The sequence below is a fragment of the Pezoporus occidentalis genome, unplaced genomic scaffold (assembly GCF_034315485.1).
Source record: "Pezoporus occidentalis ecotype Australia unplaced genomic scaffold, CSIRO_AGI_Poc_V1 ctg92, whole genome shotgun sequence".
Classification (NCBI taxonomy): domain Eukaryota; kingdom Metazoa; phylum Chordata; class Aves; order Psittaciformes; family Psittacidae; genus Pezoporus; species Pezoporus occidentalis.
In genome coordinates, this window is record NW_026916284.1 from 3,015,028 (window position 1) to 3,035,869 (window position 20,842).

General features: G+C 43.6%; 1 protein-coding gene and 1 long non-coding RNA gene across 4 annotated transcripts in view; one reads left to right on the forward strand and one right to left on the reverse strand.

The window, feature by feature from the left end:
• Positions 1 to 20,842, forward strand: part of LOC134156951 (uncharacterized) — a 90,704-nt gene that overhangs the window by 12,422 nt on the left and 57,440 nt on the right. The gene's annotated exons all lie outside the window — the stretch shown is intronic.
• The window catches only part of NGF (nerve growth factor), a 35,747-nt gene continuing 29,806 nt past the window's right edge, over positions 14,902 to 20,842 (reverse strand). For 2 of the 3 annotated variants that reach the window (XM_062605395.1, XM_062605396.1), the window contains 2 exons: positions 18,767 to 18,908; positions 14,902 to 15,783 (listed from right to left, as the gene is read on the reverse strand). In XM_062605395.1, coding sequence (XP_062461379.1) covers positions 15,052 to 15,771 — 720 coding nt within the window. In that variant the 5' untranslated portion in view covers positions 15,772 to 15,783; positions 18,767 to 18,908 and the 3' untranslated portion in view covers positions 14,902 to 15,051. The remainder of the gene's footprint in view (positions 15,784 to 18,766; positions 18,909 to 20,842) is intronic. The other variant, XM_062605394.1, reaches the window with a different exon arrangement.

A 20,842-nucleotide genomic window follows, 5' to 3' on the forward strand; every position in this document is an offset into this window, starting at 1 on the left:
TACATCGATGCAAAAGGAAGAGGCTAAATAAAGGCTTAAATACTTTTTCAGTAATGCCGAAATCCTGCTTAGGTCTTAAAAGCTGTAGAAACTATTTCTGACAAGCTTAAGAAGGTTTTTGCGTTCGCTGCTGTTGGCTCAGAGATCCTCTATTTTTTATCTCTGTTTTTTAACTAACAACTTTTCCCACCCTGATCAAACGAACCATTCTGCCCATGGACCTTGAAGGTTAACCTCTCCTTCCTGGACCAGATTGTCCACAGAGCCACTAAGATCATCAGCTTCCCACACTGAGAAAAGTGATCTCAGCTTTATCCTGTTACTGCTTCAAAATCCACCTCAGAGAAAGTGTAAGCAGTTGTTTGCAGTGTAAGTTAACATGATCTGTCATGGAGTAACACCGTAACATTCTGCTTATTTCATCACACTATGAAAATAAATACAAGAGGTTTCACTTTGACCTCTGGCTTAGAAATGAATTTAAACACTGAGAATAAACATGCAATGGAGGACATACAGCTTAAGAACTACTAAGTCATTCTGACATATTCTGGCTATTTATCTTTTGCTGTTGATTAGCCTCTGGTTTACAAAGAATCTTTTGTGTATTCACAGCAAAGATGTGAATGAAAGTAACTAGCACTACATCTAACAGCAGTTTAACAATAACAGTGAGTTAGGTTTTGTAATGTTACATGTGATGGATGGCAGACAAGAAGCTGTTTCCAGATGATTTCAATTTCTTACATCTTTTAGGTTCTAAACAGCTTTAGATAACATTCCAGCAAAAAAGAGTATAAGAAAAGCTAAATATTCCTAGAATTCCATCCTGGTTTGTGTTGGAAGGGACCTTTCAGCTCATCCGCTCAGGAACAGTGACCATGTGCCCCTGGTACTCCCCCATGGTGGTTTGGATCACAGTGGTCTCACTCTTCATCTGTTTTACTTTGCTGTGGAACCTCTTGTATCTGTATATACATAGATATTTATATATGCAATAGTTACTCTCTCAACCTGCTGGTTATGCTGTGCAGCATCGTAGAAGTGCTAAGACCATCTTCCTGCTTCCAATTTCATGCTGCATTTGCACTTTCTAACTTTCAGTCCCTACATGCCTACCTCTCCTGTTTGATCACTGAATGAGGAATACGGGCTTTTTAGACAAATATTGTCCTAAGGTCTCTTGAAACCTGACATCTAGGAGGGAGGGTGTTTGGAGGAGGGGTTGAAGCAATAGCTTTCTTTTCTTGTCTCCCCATGTACGTCTTCTCTTGCTGTGGTTTCTGTTTCCAGACTCTCATATTTGAGTTAGAACTGAACCAAATGGTTGGTGTTAGAGATCCTAAGCACATTTGCTGGTTGCTCAGTTTTTCTGGCCTGCAATCTCTTTGGAGTATTATTCCCTGTGAATAGGTCGTTCACGCTGAACCACACAATCATAACAGGAGATTGTTTAATGTCTTTCTGTAACCTTACTTTCTGCTACAGGCAAACCACAGGCACATCTCTCAAGAGTGTTGTTTGGTGCACTACTTTGTCTAAACATTTTCCCACTGGATCTAATCCAGTCTGAGATCTCAACTGTCGTGAGAATGCAACAAATCATTCTGGGAAGTATCTAAATTTGCCCCTATTGGTCAAAGCAATGTTTATGCACAGCCAGAACCACATGACAGAGGAGAGGGTCCTCTTGAACCCTGTTAGTAATATGTGCTAAAAAAATACCAGAGCTCCCAATTTTTTTCTATGAGTAAACCACAAAACTACTGTTTGCTTGTTTGAACAACCCCCGATTCGAACATCATTGGAAAAAAGCCAGGAAAGCATCTGGAGTCAGCCCAGAAATATTTTTTATCTTCAGAGCCACTTTATTGATTCAAAGAAACAAACAGGATAAAAACCCACTGAAAAAAAACACAGAAAAAGCCTTTTCAGAAATGCATATGTTCTTTGAAAGAGCATTTTAGAGCTTTACAATGATTGCTTGAGATGTGGGACCTACATGACAACTGCCAGGAGAGATCTGTCAAACATAAATGCCGTAAGTGTACTTGCTCATTTTCAGACCTGCTTCAGATTAGCCTCAATCACTGCTCATTTCCTATACAGAAACATCCTGACATCTCCAAGGTATGTGGAAAGGAGCAGCTCTGCAAAGAGGTATATTTAACAGTTTTCCAGTGGAGTGGGTTGCAGAGCACTCACACAGGACAAATGACCAAGAAAGTCTGCTGTTTCCATGGGCTGCTCTGAACAGTCTGGAGTGGTGGATTTGTCTCCAACTGTAGCTGGTGCTCAAGTTGCAAAATACAGCATTTAATACATAGCTGAAAGGAAGATCTAAGGTACTCGGATGACAGATGCTCTGTCAGGCAAGAGTGAAGCCTGTTGGCAGGAATGCTGGTGTTGTTGCAGCCTGTTCTGCATGAACTTTGGAGGGTAAAATGTGCATTCATTCCTCCATCTACTACTTTATCTTAAACAGCTAAAACTGTGACCTGGTTGCTCCTGCCTCCAACTGCTGTTTCAGTTTGGGGTATTGACAGGGAAGATGCTTTATGTACAGAATGAGACCTGTTTCAAAGTCCTAGAACATTTCATAGATAATAAGCTTGATCCTGAGCACAAAAAAATGGTGCATGGAAATAGAAATAAAAACGGCATGGGGAAAATCTGCTAAACCAAAAGGAAACCTTCCAACTGCAAGACAGCCTGTTTGACTTGCATTGTTAGCACCAGCTGGGTGTCAGTACTACAGCTGTTTCCTAAGTATGTCAGCATTAGCAAAAAAGGCAGCAGTTTGTACATAAATACAGGGAATGCTGAGAAAGTGACACTATTAAATGTTGAATCTACGCTCAAACACAAGATCCTGTTCAAACTAGTTAAAGGGAAACCATCATCTGTTGACTTGTCTTGCAGTGCATGATCAATGCTGTGGGTGTATAATTCAGCTGAAGAATGACTCGTTAGGAACAGAAGGAATAAACTCTGACAATAAACATCATTTTTCAGGCTAGCACTGAAGAAGCTGGGAGCAGCTCCAGTTTGCCAAACCTCATTAATTAATGTGATTCTGCCTATTTGCTTTTGCAGAGCTTTGATGTTCAGCAGTCAGTGTTTAAGCTTCACTGCAGATGACAACTGTGTTGGAATTTATTAATCACTGAATGAGTCATCTGTTCACCTTCATTGCTCAGTGTCTGAGCAATACGATCAAGTTAAAGATGACCCGAGTTTAGGGAAGATGAGCTAAATGTTACCTGTTTCAATCTATGCCAAATCCATGGTAGATAAACCATTCTGTTTGCTAAATTACCCAAAGAAATGTCTGGTTATTTTTAAACACATCAGAAAATTAGGACCTGGAATGTCTTAAACACTGGTGAAATAGGGAGCAATTCAGTATTTCAAGTGCAAGTTGGAAGGAAACTTCTTGGTTGGTTCTAACTGAAGTTGCTGGGGATGACATCTTCTTCCAGTTTCAGAAAGATAAATCTCTTGGTAACTTCAGTGGATGGAAGTGTTGCATGTGTCAGCAGTTATACACAAGTCTGCTGCTCCTGGAATGCACGGCTCTCATTTTCATAGTGCCACCTTCCTCCTCATGCTGGCTGTGGGAATTGTAATCAGCGCATCTGAGCCAACCTGGGACACAGCAGAAAGCATTGAACTTTATGTTCAGAAACTTTATTGACACAGTTCTGGTGCTGGGAACTCTCTCAGAGCAGCAAGGAGGCATCATGGAAACTCCAACAGGAGGTGAAGTGCAAGTAACCAGAACATTCTTGTTTTCCCTTTCATATGTCAGCAATTACTCATTAATTGTAACAGTACCTTCAACATATAGTAGGCTGTGTTATGTGCAGGCCACTATCCTTATGTGGCAAAGAGTGAAGCAAGATAATGATATTGTCTGTCACAAACAGCTTCTCTGCATCAGCTTGCTGTCTTGTGGCAAAAAGTAGCAGCATGTTGCCTGGTTGTTGCCTGGTAATTACAGTTCACTGATACACTCGTGTGTAGTAATTCTAATAGTGTAATTGGCAAATAACTCTGCAAGAGATATATGTTAAATGGCTGTTGAAAATGGTGTTAGTGCCTAACCATTCTGCATTGAGCTTGTCTAATAACTTGCTCCAGTCAGACATCGGAAAAGTTGTTTGCTTCAGGCTAACAATAGCCCTTGCAGAGTTTGTTGTGTTTGGCTTCAATGGTCTGCTTTGGGAGTGCACTTTGAAAGAGAACTTCAAGAACTCTTGTCTTCCTAGAATGACAAAACTGGGTTTCCATCATTAGTAAACAGTCTCAGTTTAGAATAGCCTTTTCCCATTAGATCCTGCCTTTCCTATGATCCCAAAATCTTTTTGGTCTCTTTCTCAATTCTGATTTTATAGTTGGGAAAACAGAATAAAAACTTGAGTCTTGCAAACAGAGGTTTGACATAGTGGACGTTGTACACACTCTTCACTCTTCTGTTATTTACCTGTTCAGCAGCAATTTCCTATGGCCAGCACACTCCACTCCACTTAAAATGTCATCCCATGGTGCCTAAAGACTCACAGAGCATGTGTGTTTAGAAACTAGACATGCAGTCTGTGTGAAGAACCTAGAACCAAAGCAGTAACCTGCAGTTCATGACATCAATGCTCCTTCCCTTCAAATCAATAGCAAATGAAAATGAATAGAGCTTGAATGTTGTTGCAACCTATCAAACTGAATATTGCAATTAGCAGACAGATTAACTCCTCAATCAGACAAGTTCTGTTTTAATCAGAACCTGTAATACAAGTCTCATTATTTATTGGTTAATAGCCTATCCCAATGGGAATTGGGATTGTGCATGTTCCTTCCTTCCTGCCATGGCTTAACTTGTTCTCAGAGTTGTATTCTGTGCACTCGAGTTGGAATATAACCAAATCAAATGATTCAAGAGGAAAATGGAAAACGGGACAAAATCCCCAGAGGATGCCTATGATCATAGAATCATAGAATCGTTAGGGTTGGAAAGGACCTTAAGATCATCTAGTTCCAACCCCCCTGCCATGGGCAGGGACTCCTTACGCTAAATCGCATCACCCAAGGCCTCGTCCAACCTGGCCTTGAACACTGCCAGGGATGGAGCATTCACAACCTCCCTGGGCAACCTATTCCAGTGCCTCACCACCCTAACAGGAAAGAATTTCCTTCTTATATCCAACCTAAACTTCCCCTGTTTAAGTTTTAACCCATTACCCCTTGCCCTGTCACTACAGTCCCTAATGAAGAGTCCCTCTCCAGCATCCCTGCTCCAAGATTTTGCCAGGCCCAGAGGTGAGACTGACTGGTCTGTAATTCCCCAGGCCATCCATTTTCCCCTTCTTGAAAATGGGGGTTATATTTCCCTTTTTCCAGTCATCGGGAACTTCACCTGACTGCCATGATTTCTCAAATATGATGGCCAGGGGCTTTGCAACTTCATTTGCCAGCTCCTTCAAGACCCGCGGATGGATCTCATCAGGACCCATGGACTTGTGCACGTTCAGATTTTTAAGATGGTCTCAAACCAGTTCCTCTCCTACAGTGGGCGCAAGGTCTTCATTCTCACAGTCCCTGCATCTGCCTTCCAAGACTTGGGTGGTTTGGTCAGAGCCTTTGCCAGTGAAGACCGAGGCAAAGAAGTCATTCAGAACCTCAGCCTTCTCCAAATCCCGTGTAGCCAGTTCTCCCGAGAGCTTCCTGAGGGGGTCTACATTCTCCCTAGTCTGTTTTTTATTTGCTATGTACCTGTAGAATCCCTTCCTGTTATCTTTAATACCTCTAGCTAAGTTTAATTCTAACTGAGCCTTAGCTTTCCTAACCTGGTCCCTAGCTTCCCAGACAACATCCCTGTACTCTTCCCATGCCACCTGTCCTTGCTTGTACTTATTATAAGCCTCTTTTTTCAATTGAATTTTCCTCAGGAGCTCCTTATCCATCCAAGGAGGTCTCCTGGCCCTCCTGCTGCGCTTCCTTCTGGTTGGGATGCAACACTCCTCAACTTGCAGCAGGTGATACTTGAATATCAACCAACAGTCTTGGGCCCCTCTGCCCTCTAGGCCTGTATCCCATGGAACCTTTCGAAGCAGGGTCCTGAAGAGGCCAAAGTCTGCTCTTTTGAAGTCCAGGGCAGTGAGCTTGCTGCACGCTCTTCTCGCTGTCCTGAGGATCTCAAATTCGAGCATCTCATGATCGCTGCATCCAAGGCTGCCCTGGAGCGTCACATTTCCAACGAGACCTTCCCTGTTGGTGAGCACGAGGTCAAGCATGGCACCTCTCCTTGTCGGCTCCTCTATTACTTGCAGAAGGAAGTTGTCTTCTACACAATCGAGGAACCTCCTGGATTGCTTGTGCCGGGCCGTACCGTCCTTCCAACAGATGTCAGGGTGGTTGAAGTCACCCATGAGAACAAGGGCCTGCGAGCGTGAGGCTTTTCCTATCTGTCTATGGAGGGCTTCATCTGCAGGTTCTCCTTGATCAGGCGGTCTGTAACAGATCCCCACAGTAATGTCTCCCATAGCTATATTCCCTTTAATCCTGACCCACAAACTCTCTGTGGACTGCTCACCTGTCCCCAGACAGAGTTCCATACTCTCCAGCCTATCCCTAACATAAAGGGCAACTCCCCCTCCCCGCCTGCCGGTCCTGTCTTTTCTAAGTAGCCTGTAACCTTCCATCCCAACACTCCAGTCATAGGAGCCATCCCACCATGTTTCTGCGATGCCTATTACATCACACCCCCGTAGACGTGCACACATCTCTAATTCTTCTTGTTTGTTCCCCATGCTCTGGGCGTTTGTATAGAGGCATCTGAGCCAAGCTCCAAATGAAGCCGGCTCATTGGCTGGAGCGGCTGGGATATCTGTACATTGCTCCAAGCACTTATAGGTTCTGGCAACTGACTGGGTGTGTTGGAATGGAATGATGCCCCCCTCCCCCAACACATCTAGTTTAAAGCCTCCTTGACCAGTCTGGCAAGCCTCCTACCAAAACTGCTCTTTCCCTTCTTTATCAGACCAGCTCCACCAGCCCCCACTAGACCTGGCCTACAAGCTTGGGTCCCGTGTTCAAGACACCCAAACCCCTGACTATGACACCACCCTTTTAACCAGTTACTAACCTGGCCAATCCTCCTAGCTTTTTTTAGCTCCTCCCCTGTACCCTGGAGAATTGATGAAAAGACCAGCTGAGCTCCAGAGCCCCTAACCACCTCCCCCAGGGCTCTGTAGTCCTTCTTTATGTTCCCCAGGCTACTACTGTCTATATCCCTAGCACCCACATGTATCACCAGGAGTGGGTAATAGTCCGTGGAACTTACTAGAGCAGGCAGCCTCTCTGCCACATCCCTGATCCGTGCCCCTGGTAGGCAACACACCTCCCTTGAGACGGGGTCTGGCCGGCAGACAAGTGCTTCTGTCCCTTTCAGTGTAGAGTCCCCTACTACTACGACCCGCTGCTTTTTCCTAGCAGCATCAGTAGAGATCTTCTTTAGCAGTGCATCAGCCGGCTGTTCTGGCTCGAGTGCGCTTCCTCATTAGCTCCCTGCAGGACAGCAAAGCGGTTCTGTGTGGGGACAGGGGATTTAGGGGGAAGTCCCTTCCTTTTGGTTGTCCTTTTCCTTCTTTTTTTTTTTTTTGTTGTTTTTTTTTGTCACTAATTCCCAGCTTCCCAGGTTAATGGCCTCCTTCTTTCCTTCATGAGGTAGAGGTGGTAACAGATGATCAGTAGCAACAGATGTGCTTTTCATAGAGATGCTGAAAGCCTCTGCACTGCCTTCATCAGAAGCTGGAGGTATTACCTAAGCTGAATGTTATTGCATAGCTTTACAACTGTGTGACTCATTTCTCCAATGATCACACTTTGGATCACAAACTTAAGGGCGAGATCTTGCTAAATGCCTGAAAAGGGGCCGCTATGTGGCTGGATTATGTAAATAGAAGTGATACAAAAGAGATAATCAGTGAGTCAGTGCATTCATTACAGGCTTGCCTTTTCCAGACAGAAGGAGCAATTGCACAGTAACTGAATTGAATACACAAGTTTGTGCTTCACATAACACTTAGATTTTGTGCTTTATGCTGCCTTGCAGTATTCTGTTTAAAAGCCATTAAAAGCAATGTTTCAAATGAAAAAGCCATATGCATTAAAAACAGTACTCCATTGAACTGATTTAGACATGGGCATTTTTAGGGTGTTTTGTTTTCTTTTGGAATAAAGCAAGAAAAAAATGTCCTCCAGAAGAGTTTGGCAGAAGCACAGCAGAAGAACCTCCTACCTCACCTGCTGACTTCAATTACAATTAGATTGTAGGGTCCCTATCAGTTGGACAACAGGTAGCAAATGATGGTTTTCCTGAAAAGAGATGCACAGTAAAGCTTTGCATCTTCATCCTTCCTCTTGATTTTTTTGAGAGTTTAAGGGAACCCTACAAAAGGTAGGAATTTTTGATTCCATCAGGAAGTATTTGGTGCTGTTTGAAGTCTAGAAGGAAAACTCAACATTGAGGAAGCGTTTACTAGATTGATAAGAAAAACAGTGATTGTAGGAATAGTTATAACTGGGAGGATAAGGACAAAATACTTTGATAATTTGAGGCCAATGCTGGGACCTGTTGTAGTCTTGGAGAAATGAAGAATTCTCAAGACCTTTACCTGCAAAGCCCCTTCTTGTCTGCTCTTGTCAAGCTTGGGATGTTGTCTTCTGTTACATGCTGCCTGTGACCATTACATTCTCTTATTTGATCCAAGGAAATACCAAAAGCTGTCAGCTGAGGAAAGTGCATCTCCGAATGTTGTCAGCTATTTATTTAAACCATTATGGAGTTGTTTTGCTCTTCAACACCAGCAAACCCAAAGGAACGTTCATTTTTCTATCGAGATGTTGGTCCTGCCACTGAAACTCTTATGATGTCTAAAACCACTGGATACCGTCTCTCATCCAGATTGGAAGTTAGATAATTCTGTCTTGTGTTTTCTTGGTTTCAGCCCTGTGCTCAGGTGTTCTGCTGGACTGTTTTCTTTAAATATTAAACTGCTGTAGAGTGGTTATTCCATATTTTGTTCCATGTTGGGCTGTGACATACAATGTTCCTTAGTCTTTTGCTAGTTTCTTTTCACTTCATAAAGCAGCTTGGTTGAAGAGTGCTACTGAAGTGTCAGTGTCCAATCCTCACTGGTTATACAGACTAAAAGCTGGAATTGAAGATTGTGTATCAGGTCCAGTGGCTTCTTTGTAGGCAGACAGAACTGACTTTTCTAGAGCAAAAAATTCCTCTAGAATCCAGTCAGAGAAAAGTTAAAATGCAGTACACAGTGATTCCAACTAAGTTCTCTGACAGAGGCTGTAATTGCTCTAATGAAAGATATTGCTTACAAAAGGAAAGCTGGAAAGGGTGTGGCTTCTCCAGCATTAAATTGCATGTTTAAATAAGGGATTAGATAAGGAAGCAACAATGTCTTGCAGGGGATGGAAGGAGGCACAAAGACAAAGCATCATTGCTATGGAACCTGGCTCTTTCCCTCTCAATGTCAAAATTTCCTGTCTGTGTGGCAGTTAAAGTCAAAATAATCGAGGGAAGCCCCAGTGAAGTGTAACCTGACTGCAGGTCTAGGCATCAGAGTGGCCTTTCTAGCATTCCAGGCTTTTGGCATGAGCTCAGCACTAAGGAATGATTGAGTAATCAGCAGGATTTCAGACATGTGTCATCATCTCCCCCCAACAAAAACCACCACCAAACCAAAACTGTAATAACAGCAGTGACGAGAGGATGAGTCCCATGTTAGGTGATGGAAACTGATTATGGTCCACACCTTCCTCATCTTTCTAGAGAAGGATCTGTTTCCCTGCAGGCAAAATTTATCCTGCACTCCTTAGTCAGACCAAATAAGCAGCAGTGAAATTGTTGGTGTTCTGCATGTGGTGTTTGATTAAAGTTGAAACCAAGTCTGGTTTGATTTGCTTTTAAATATAAGGATCTTGGTTTTCCTTCCTCAGAATCTAAAGGGATGAATTTCAGATTCTTGTAGTAGTGACTATGCAGTTCTTCCAATAAATGTGTTTCATAGCAGTCCATTTAGTTCATCTTATTTGCTATGAAGTAGCTTTCCTTAGCCATATTTGTTTTCAATTCTGATGTTTACAGGTGAGGCTCTAGGAAGAAATGAACGCTCTTAATTTTTAGGGAAGCAGTTTGTTTTCAAGCTCATATCAATATATAAACTTAGTAAACTTCTTAAACAGTCAGAAGAGAATCTAGCAAAGAGTCTGGAGCACTTCTTTTGAAAGAAGTGAACAACATATGTGTACCACTCTCCATGCTGAACTGCAGGTTTGAATCAACATTTATGTTCAAAGTACAGCTAGTACAAATGAAAGTAGCTTATCCAAATATGGATGCTCTTGTCATTCACTGGATACAGTGGAATGAATAGCAAAGCAAGCCAGTTTTAGTGTATTTAACAGTGTTTCAGCAGTGTAAGTTGTGCTGTGATGTCCCCTGGGTCTTTAGCCCCTCATCCCTTCTCTTGCCATTGTAGTACAGGTTTGATCACAGGAGATCTCATTTGGAATCCAGGAAGTTCCTGATGGGCAGTAATCCTGTAATTGTTTTCCTCTTCCCTTAAAATCATGTAAGGAAATGGATTTCCACCTTTCCACTATAACTTTCCCAGGGCAGTGGTGGAATCACCATCCCTGGAAGTGTTCACACACCATGTAGATGAGGCCCTCAGTGACACGGGTTAGTGGTGGCCTTGGCAGTGCTGGGGAACGGTTGGGCTTCATGAGCTTAAAGGTCTTTTCCAACCTGGTTGATTCCATCATTCTGTGATTTGCTGCAATTGCCATCAGTCTGCTTTCTCCAGCAGAGGAGCCTGTAACATGCTGCCCTCTCCTCAGTAACTGTAAGCCACTGAGAGAGGGCACTGTTGAAAGTTTCTCAATCAGTAACACCACTGACATGACAGACATTAGCCAGGAATGTGTAGCAAAAAAAAACTAAAATAGGAAGGCATTTAAACACGACACTCAGGCCGCTTTGTACATGACTTTTGCAGCACTACAGGATTCTTTGCATCAATCACAGTGTCAGTGGCAGACAGTGAAATGGTAGATTACCACATGCTTGACTGGAGGGGAAAAAAAAGAAAGAAATCAAAGAGAAAGGCTAACCATAGTAAAGGACAGGTCCTGAAAATATTTACAGACTGCAGAATCAACACAACAGCTATGCTGACAGTTGCTAATGGCTGTCACAGCTTCGCAACCACCACCACTGAAATCAATTCAGAATGAGTATTCGGAAAATTACTTACTTCAACACTGAAAATATTTTTTTCAGCTTAGAATACATAAATTTGAATTGATCTTCTGACACTCTCATATTAGGCTGATAATTCCTCAGGGGTTTGCCTTCCAGAAGAGCAAACTGCAGACTGGTGGGTTTGTTCCCTTTTCTGTACTCTGGCAGGAATCCCAGACTTGTTTGGGTTGAAGGGACCTTAAAGCTCCTCCAGCTCCAACCCCTGCCATGGGCAGGGACACCTTCCACTAGAGCAGCTTGCTCCAAGCCCCTGTGTCCAACCTGGCCTTGTACACTGCCAGGGATGGGGCAGCCACAGCTTCTCTGGACACCCTGTGCCAGCGCCTCAGCACCCTCACAGGGAAGAGCTTCTTCCTTATATCTAACCTGAACTTCCCCTGTTTCAGTTTGAACCCGTCACCCCTTGTCCTGTCACTACAGTCCCTGATCCTTGTAGTCTCCTTCAGACACTGGAAACTGCTCTGATATCCCCATGCAGCTTCTCTTCTCCAGGCTGAACAGCCCCAAGTTTCCCAGCCTGTTGTACATGGAATCATTGTAAACAGCAGTCTGCTGTAGCCTAATAATGTAAAAGGCCAAATCACTTCAACTGAGATGGTATCTTTAGCTGGATTTTATCTCGGGGGGGGGGGAAAAAACGAACAAAGCTTGGCACTGACTTAGTTTTCTAATTAAATCTTGATGTCACCCTTCGTTTTTAAGATAACCAGTTGTTGCCCAAGGAAGCAGAGAGCAGTCAGGATAATCAGTCACAAATGCACACACTAATTCACCTCCTGGAGGCATTGCATTCTGAGGCCAAGTTGCTGGTATGATATGGGAGGCACTGGCTCTCACTGTGTTTGTGTAGAGGAATTTTCCATGTCAGTTCACCTGTCTCTGTAGAATGCTAAGAGATGCTTTTTATTGAGATAATCAGAAGGTCTTTATGAAAGGTGTCTTGTCAATGGCTTCATGGTGTTTTGGAAAGCTCCAGAGAATCAGCAGTTGCTTTTCCCAGGGTTTGTTCTGATTTGGTTAACCTAGGCTGTCATGCTGTAGAGCAGCAGCATTTAAGAGATTCAGTCAGTCCTGTACTTCATTTCTGGCTGTTCAGGGTATCCTCATGGTATGATACTAACCTCTTCAGATTTCATGAAACTCCACACCTGGGCTTTATCAAGAGTATTTCTGTTGTTGGAGGCAGCAGGAAAATATAATGCCAGTTACTACAAGAATGGCTTAGGCTACTGTTGTTTTAAATCCAAGTCTTTAAACATGGTTGCAAACATCTGTAAGTGGATAACGTTTGAGTGCTGCAGGGGGAATCCCACAGGCTGGGTTTGTGTAGCTGTGGTCAGAGATGGACCTTTATCTTGCCATCTAAACATGCAGTTAATGCAAAACTTTAAACATGGCAATAATTCTCTTTCTAAGAATGAGCTTTTCCAGGTTTTTCTTGCCCTCTAATCATAAACCCCCATGTTATCATTGCATTATTTTCTTGAAATACTTCAGCACTTTTCAGCACATCATTGGTCACATCTACATGTCATGCCGGCATAGCAACAGATGTGCAGGGAGAGAAATGATGTATACCCGTCAAATTGAAGTTACCAGCTTGGATTTGTACCTCTTAAGTCTGGAATTCCAGACTCTGCAGTTAACAGTGGGATCAAGGTCAAGTGAGAATGTCTTGAACTGTCCTTTTCACTAGATCAGTGTCACAAAGGATGAAGCAATAATGTCAGTCTCAATAAATCTGGTAGTCCTGGATGAGCAAGCAGCTTCATTTTCCCTAGCTGCATTGTGTCACGTATGGTAAGGAGCACTTCTAAAGCAGATTTGTTACTTCTCTCAATTGCTTTAAGGCCACCATAGAGCACAGACAGGATTCTCCTCAAATCTGTTTTCCTTTGCTTCGGAATACTGTGTGTTCCACTGATCTCCCTCCATCTTTCCTGTGATGACTGGCAGGTGGCTGTTGCTGCTGTGTTTGTGTGCTGTTGTGCTCTACTGCGTCAGAGCATCTGATGCATACATGATTGCACTGTGAGTATTTCTTAGCCTCCGTTGCCTCCCCTTACGCCAGAACAAGTTGTCGTTATTTGGAGGACACAGGACAGCCAGGAGCCTGCCTTCTCCTTGACCTTTTAGATAGCTGACTGTTCATGCAAGTATTGCAAATATGTTCTTCTGGAGAGAGCAAAGCATTCTTGCTAGAATATTGCTGCCCCACACCAGAACCACCTATGAGAGAGTGCAGCAAAGGGGCATGCTAGTGATTCTTGAGAATAGGCTCTGTCTTGGTGCCTTCCACTTCACGCAGACTGGCACCATCATACCAGAGAACAGATCTTGCCTAGGTTTGGTTATTTCCACCGACACTAAACGCATTTTCTCTACAGATTTTCTGCCTTTGCTGTTTACATGGAGGAAGCAAATGACAGCTCTGCTTTTTTCATTAAAGAAAGAACTGCCTAAGGGAAGGCAAGGGTGAAAGTGTGTCCTCTAGGACTTAGAAGAAACCAGGAAGAAAAACCTTCATGGTATTTGTTTTGAACCAGTTTCTGTAGTGGATAACAGCTGCTCTTCCAAAGGAAACATGGAGAGAAGGTACAGCTTTTTCTCAGTATTCACTGACTGAAACACCCATCACAGGCTTCAGGCTTCACTGGGTACTTCTAGACCAATGTTCTCCAAAGCACAGAAGTAATGAACATAGTGTTACTTGGGGCTCCTTCTAAATAGTCATTTTTGGTGGTTTTTGTTTTATTTTTCTTCTATCATGCATGAAAATACTCTCACCATGTCAAGTCCCTGTTGCCAAAATACTAGCTGGAGAGAATTTAAAATGTTAATTATAAGCCACATGAACTATTTTTATACATTTATACTGACATTTGCAACCCCATCACTCTTAACAGAGATCAGAAGTGGTAAGTTGTAAAACAGCATTTAAATGCAAAACTACATGATCATAGATCATAGAATCATAGAATGGTTTGGGCTGGAAAGGACCTTAAGATCATCCAGTTCCAACCCCTGCCATGGGAAGGGATGCCTACACTAGACCATGATACTCTTGTGCAGACAACTATCCCCAAATCCTTCAGAACTGATTATTTTTGCAGTGAAAATGATTTGGGAATATTAAAAAATGTGCTACAGGGCTTACTTAGAACATGTCTTGCAACATGAAGAACTTGTATTTCCAGCAGGAGTTCACTAAGATGACTAATTATAGAAAATTAATATCTTAATGGATAATTAGTAAAACTGGAAGCAGGTTCAGAAAGGTCTTCTTCAGGCGCTTGGTAGTTGGACAAAGCTATTTCCATTTAAAATAAACCTACCAGATTTTCACAGTAAAGTGTCAGGTTTTGTGAAGAAAAGTTTGTTTGTTGTGGAAGAGAGGAATGTGTGTAAAAACTGTGGGAAACGCTCTATTTTAGTAAGATGGCAAGCGAAGGTTGTTCAGTGGGAACAACCCCTGTGAACATTTCAGAATCATAGGGCTGAACAAGACTAAAGTGATCATCTTTTTGAGGGCTTCTGCCACTAAATAAATAGCAAAACATAGAAAGTTTCCAAAAGAGTTTAATAAATAATGAGGTTCCTTTTTTTTGTACTGTATAAACTATAAATATACCATGCAGTCCTTTATAACTTAAAATAATTTACAGGCTGAGGTAGGGGGGTAGGAGGATGTTCTCAGGGGGTTTAGATGTACCTCAGGGCCTCCCTGACTTCCTGCTGAGCACACACACGCAGGCGGTGTCAATGCGGATGAACCTCCAGGCCGCCTGTTTGCCCTCCATGGTCAGCGCTTTGACAAAGGTGTGTGTGGTGGTGCAGTAAGAGTTCCAGTGCTTTGCATCGATCCCTCGGCACCCACTGGACACTGGCTTAGGGTCCCTGCACTTGGTCTCAAAAAAGTACTGCTTAAAAACGTTGTTGTTAATATTGACTTCTCCCAACACCGTCACCTCTTTGCCTTTAATGTCAGTGGCTGTGGTCTTGTCCCCAACCCACATGCTGACGCTGTCGCATACTGAGAACTCTCCCCGGTGTAACACGGGATGTGCAGTCCTCTTGGTCCTGGCAGTCCTGTTGAGAGCACCTGCACTGCTGAGAAATCCCATGTTGTTTCCTTGCCCTGACACTGGGGGGGGCTGTGTGCTGAACAGCACCCGAGGGGACCGGAATCGCCTCTTCTTAAAAACCTTGGGGTCCATGGTGATATTTATAGCTTCTGTTCTACTTATCGTCCAAGTAGAGTGGCCCTGGGATGTCTGTGGAGCTGCCTTGGGAATGTGGTGTCTGTTACTCCGGTGGGTATTGAGCGGGGAGTGTTCTGCAGGATACTCCAGTGGAACATTGTCCTCTGACTTTGGAGCTGCCTGTGTGCCGATCAAAAAAGCTATGATCAGAGTGTAGTACAGCATGGACATTACGCTATGCACCTAGAACGGAAGAAAAATGTAATGTTACTGGAAGCCATGCTAACAATCAATTTATAAGATACCCAGGATCATACAAATTTCATCAGGTATTCATGTGGGTGCCAGATGTTATTTGTCCAGAAGAGCCCATTCAGACAGCATAAATGTTCTTAATAAAGCGAGAGCATTAGAAAATAAGAGCTAGATTATTATTAATTCCTCTGGTACTTGTTATTAGGACACTGTTTATGAAGCACTTGTTTGGTGTTATTAATGTGGAGACCATATGGCGACAGTGTGTTCCCAAGAGTAAAAATCTCTAGTGATTTTTGCAGCAACCTTCTTGGCCAGGGCTGGCCTCTTGGCTGTAAATAGCCTGCAGAGCAGTGAGAGTGGGAGCAGGCCCGTGGCTGAATAGTCCTCCATTCACTTCATTTGCCTGCAGAGGTGTCCTTGGGGTGAGGGTGGAGACCACCAAGCCAGTGCTTGTGGAAGGAGGGGGGAGCCCTGGGGAATCCTGCCCTTATCATGTGCTATGGACAGGCCCCACCCCTCTGGCAGGCTCAGCAGCTTCCAGCAGCCTCCATCTATCCCATCTGCTCTTTTGGGATGCAGCACATCACCACATTATGATTTTCAATAGATAAGGCTCAGGCTCCTTCTCCCAAGAGCTCAAGCATTGTATGTCACAAGGGCAGATGGGGTTTTTGCCATGTTCAAGCAGCCTACTAGGACAAATATGGGTATTACATAGGAGCACTGTTTGTGACAGGCTACTTCTGGGTTGGAACAGTGTAGCTAAAACCATTGTGGCCATAGTAATGCAAATTACATATAGGGAAACACTTTCCTTTTGCCAGAGTGCCATGTGCAAGAAGCTCCGCAGTGTCGCTGCAAAGCAGATCCAGTGCTAGTCTTCCTTCAAACTGGAGAATATGCACCTCTGTTGGGGTTGGAAATGTGTAAGACAATGTCTAAAACATCACTGAGAACAATTTAATGCAGCAGTAATACCTTGTTAGGTAACTATCGTGTTTTGCTTAATTCAGCCTCTTGTTAACAAATCAGCAGCAGGCATCTTGGGAATAAAAGGCATTCAGAAAGGACCTGAAATTGCACTTAAGGGCAGACATTGTATTTCCTCTACAAAGACTTCATAAGCAGAGACAGGATAAACAGACAAAAACTCCCCAGCGAGGCTCCTCCCCTGTCTCTTTGCCTTGTTTTGCCTGACATGTCTCAGCTGGCCCCGAATTACACTGTGTCCGGCCAGGAGGCAGGCAGGCAGCTGTGCAGGGACTGGACAAACAGGGTTTTGTAAAGCAGGAATCAGGCTCTGCAGTTCCACTGTGATTTCCCAGCATGTCTTAATGTTTTTTCTGGGTATGGGTCAATTACCGTTGAAGTTCCCCCTTTCTGTTCAGCTTTCTCAGCCTGGAATACCAAGGAGCACTAAAGTGCTCAACCGGGGCTTTAGCTTTGCTAGAGCACAATCTAGGAAATGCAGAACCCCTCAGATTCACATAGGATCTTGTGTGGGTAGTCTTAGATGAGCTGGAATAAAATAAACAGCTGTGTTTGTGCAGGACTGGGCCAGCATTTAGGAAATCAGGAGACACCAGTTGAAGGTAGTGACTGAAGAGGGTGAAGATGCTACAGCATCAACAGAAGAGAAAGGCCAAAAGCAGCATTAGCTGTTGTCTGTGCAACAGTCGGTGTGGAAGAACTGGGGGCAAAACGATGACAAGGAGAGTCAAATCTCTCCTACAGAGAAAATCTTTACTGTTCCAAAGCTACTTTAATTTGCTTAAAACAAGGCTGAGGGTTGCTGCTTTCCCACATGCTGCTCATGCTTTAGCAGTCGTCATCATCCGTATAAGGAAATAGAGCTCGGTGTAGCTCAATAGCTTGCCTGTGCATGATGCAAAGAGTAACCCCTTGTTCTGCAACCAAATTAAAATCAGATGGTTCATTACAGCTCTATAGACTTTGCTTTCCCCACAGAAATGTTAATGGAAGAGGTTTGCAGAACAAAATCCAGGCACAATTTAGGACTGCCAATAGCAGCCTCAACCTATTGTGTTTAGACATCAGCCCTTTTTTTTCTGACTTCCTTCTATAGGAAAGAGATGTTGCAATGTCAGCAAAGAGCTGTTTCTGGTTTTGTGCTACACAAGATTCACTGGTCTCAAATGCAGATAGAGAGTCATAAAATCAATTTGGATTCAAAACTGGATTCTAAAATGCAGCTATCACCATTCTCTGAGTTTCTGATGTTGTATGTGTTAAGATTATTGCTTTAAAGCCATTAACACAAAATCAGAAGGATCTCACCTGCTTTTTTGGGGGAGTTTTTGTTTTTTTTTTTTAAAGTTTTGCCAGTTCTGGGGCTGGTAGTCCATGGGTATCTGTTTGTAAAATTGGTCACAAAGGTTATCACAGGCACTTCAGTGCCACTACAGCTACTAAAACAGAGGATGTTTAATGAGAAATGTGACTTTGAAGTGTCCCCATTGTAAGTAACCATTCCTCACAAAAGAGTTGATGTCTAGAGACAGAACAAAAGAAGACAGAAGAAACTCCCATTCTAGCCAGACAACAGCTAGCTAGTGGCTATCTTTGAAGCAACATGCTTTACAAAGTCCAAGAACTAAACTTTTTAAACAATAAGAGCATTAAATGCAAACTTCTCTCATCTTCATACTTTAGAAGACAGACCACTGATTTTTGAAGTTCAAGGTAACGTCTTTTTTTCACCACCTGTATGTTCATAGAATCATGGAATGGTTTGGGTTGGAAGGGACCTTACCAAGCCCCTGCCATGGGCAGGGACGCCTCACACTAGACCATTGCTGAAGGCTCTGTCCAGCCTGGCCTTGAACGCTACCAGGGATGGAGTGTGTTGGTCAGGTGTCATTTAAACACTTTTCCTGGTATTATCTGTTAAGGCTGCGGTCTGATGATGGTACTAGGACATTTCCCCCTCTGTGTGTGTTGTGCTTACCTCAGAGTGTACTGCACAGAAAGCTGCTCCCCCAGCAAGATGTTTATTTCATCCAGATGCCGAGTTGGGGTTGGCTGCCGCATGCCATCGGGCCAGTCTGACTGCGTTGCTCAGTCTGGGAGTTGCTTATTCTGCAATTCCACTAGAAGCAGAAGTATTTGTTTCAATAATTAGACACCAAAGAAGTGTTTTCAGTAACATTCCCCACTTGACAGCAGGAGTAGAGGGACAGATCCACTTGTTTGACTGTCTGGACTATGCCTTTTGCACTTAAGTGTTGAGGTTGTCTAAAATATGGTTCTCAGCTTTCAAGAGCTGCACCTGCTGATGTTACCGTCTGAGCTCTGTTTGCACAGTAGCAGTAGACATAGGAGGGCTCAGACCCCCCAGCATCTTTGTCTGGGAAGCAAGTCTGGTTACAAGCCACAAGTTGTGTGCCAGTAAATGCAGCCAGTGTAAAACTCAGTGGCTCCTCTGCTTGCTTGTCCAGATTGGTCTAACCAGCAGCACCACCAGCCCTGTGCCCTTCTTCTGTCACTGTACCTTAAAATAGTGTACAGCTGTTGTCAGTACTCAAAACTCAAAACCAGAGATGTTTTGCAGAAGAACTTATCTATGCCCTGTCCACAAATCTCCTGTGCACACATCTCACTATGCAGTTTGCGGCCCATGCTTTCTCTTTCTTTTGATGCCCCTAATGTTGGAAGGCCTTTAGAGGCCCAGAGGGAGGGTTACCAGCTCTGCATAGAGGTACCTATGCATAGTACCCTGCAGTCTGCAGTGAAAAGGAACTTCTGTTTCTCATTTGAGTTTTGTCAACCAATATGGTAACGTCATCAGTGGTTGTAATACTCCACATGAGATACCAGCTACCTACAGGGTAGTTCCAGCCTCCCCTGCCCCCCATCACTGCTTAAGCTGTATGAAGAAATGCAGTTGTGAAGTTGGCTGACCTGTTTTGCAGTAATGTCACTTTTATTTAGTGAAAGTGAGTGAAGGAGAAAAGCAAGTGTGCAGCTCAGCAGGCAGGAGTGATAGCATCTCCCAGGTTGTCCAGGGATAGTAACTGGACTCTGCTGATTGTTTGAAACATTAGTTCCTCTTGAGCAATGTCAGAAGAGTGCTGAGCATCTGTTCCAGAGGGGAGATGATGCCTGAGATCTTTCATTCATACATGGGAAAAGAAAAGGTAAATTCTAAGCTCCTACGGTGCCAGAGAAGGAGACTGTGTGCTAGAAGCCTGCTTTTCCCTTATCCACCAACACTGTAACTCCATCACAGAAGGCCACCAAATTTGTTGGCACAATTTTCTCTTAGTGAAACCATGTTGGTTGTCACCAATCACCTCCTTATATTCCACGTGCTTTAGCATATTTTCCAGGAGGATCTGTTCCATGATCTTGCTGGGCACCGAAGTGATGCTGACTGTCCTCTAGTTCCCTGTGTCTTCCTTGTTTCCCTATTAAAACTGGGAGTTATGTTTCCCCTTTACCTATCGGTGGGACCTTTACCAGCCTGCCATGACTTCTCCAGTATGATGGATTGCGGGTTGGAAACTGTATTTGCCAGCTCCCTCAGGACCTGTGGATGCATCTCATCCCATGGACTTATGCACCTTCATAGTGCTTAGATAGTATCAAACCTGGCCCCGAATCAAAGGAAAACCATTATTGTCATGCTGATGCCTTCTCAGCAGAGTACATTTTCGATTGTAAATTCATGAGTGCTGTTGAAAGTGATAGAAATAATATTTCATTAACCATAAGTATTTAGATAGTTCATCTGTTCCCTTTAATACGGTAAATAAGGGTTGGTAAAGTAATTCTGCACTGTACAAGATCCTGCTGTATTCTGTGTGGAGATTCAAGTGCGTTTGCCAAGTACGCACAGCTCACACCAAAGCATGAAATGGGCTTGGTTTATACCTGCACAGTGTCTGTCCACTGGAAAGCTGCCTGCCAGGAACCACATCCAAGCTACTTTGTTTCTTAAAATCTAACAGAAATCTCCCAAGGCCATTTCCAGGCAGTGCAGGGCACAGGAGTCAGCCGCTCATTGTATCCCACTGTGCAACAC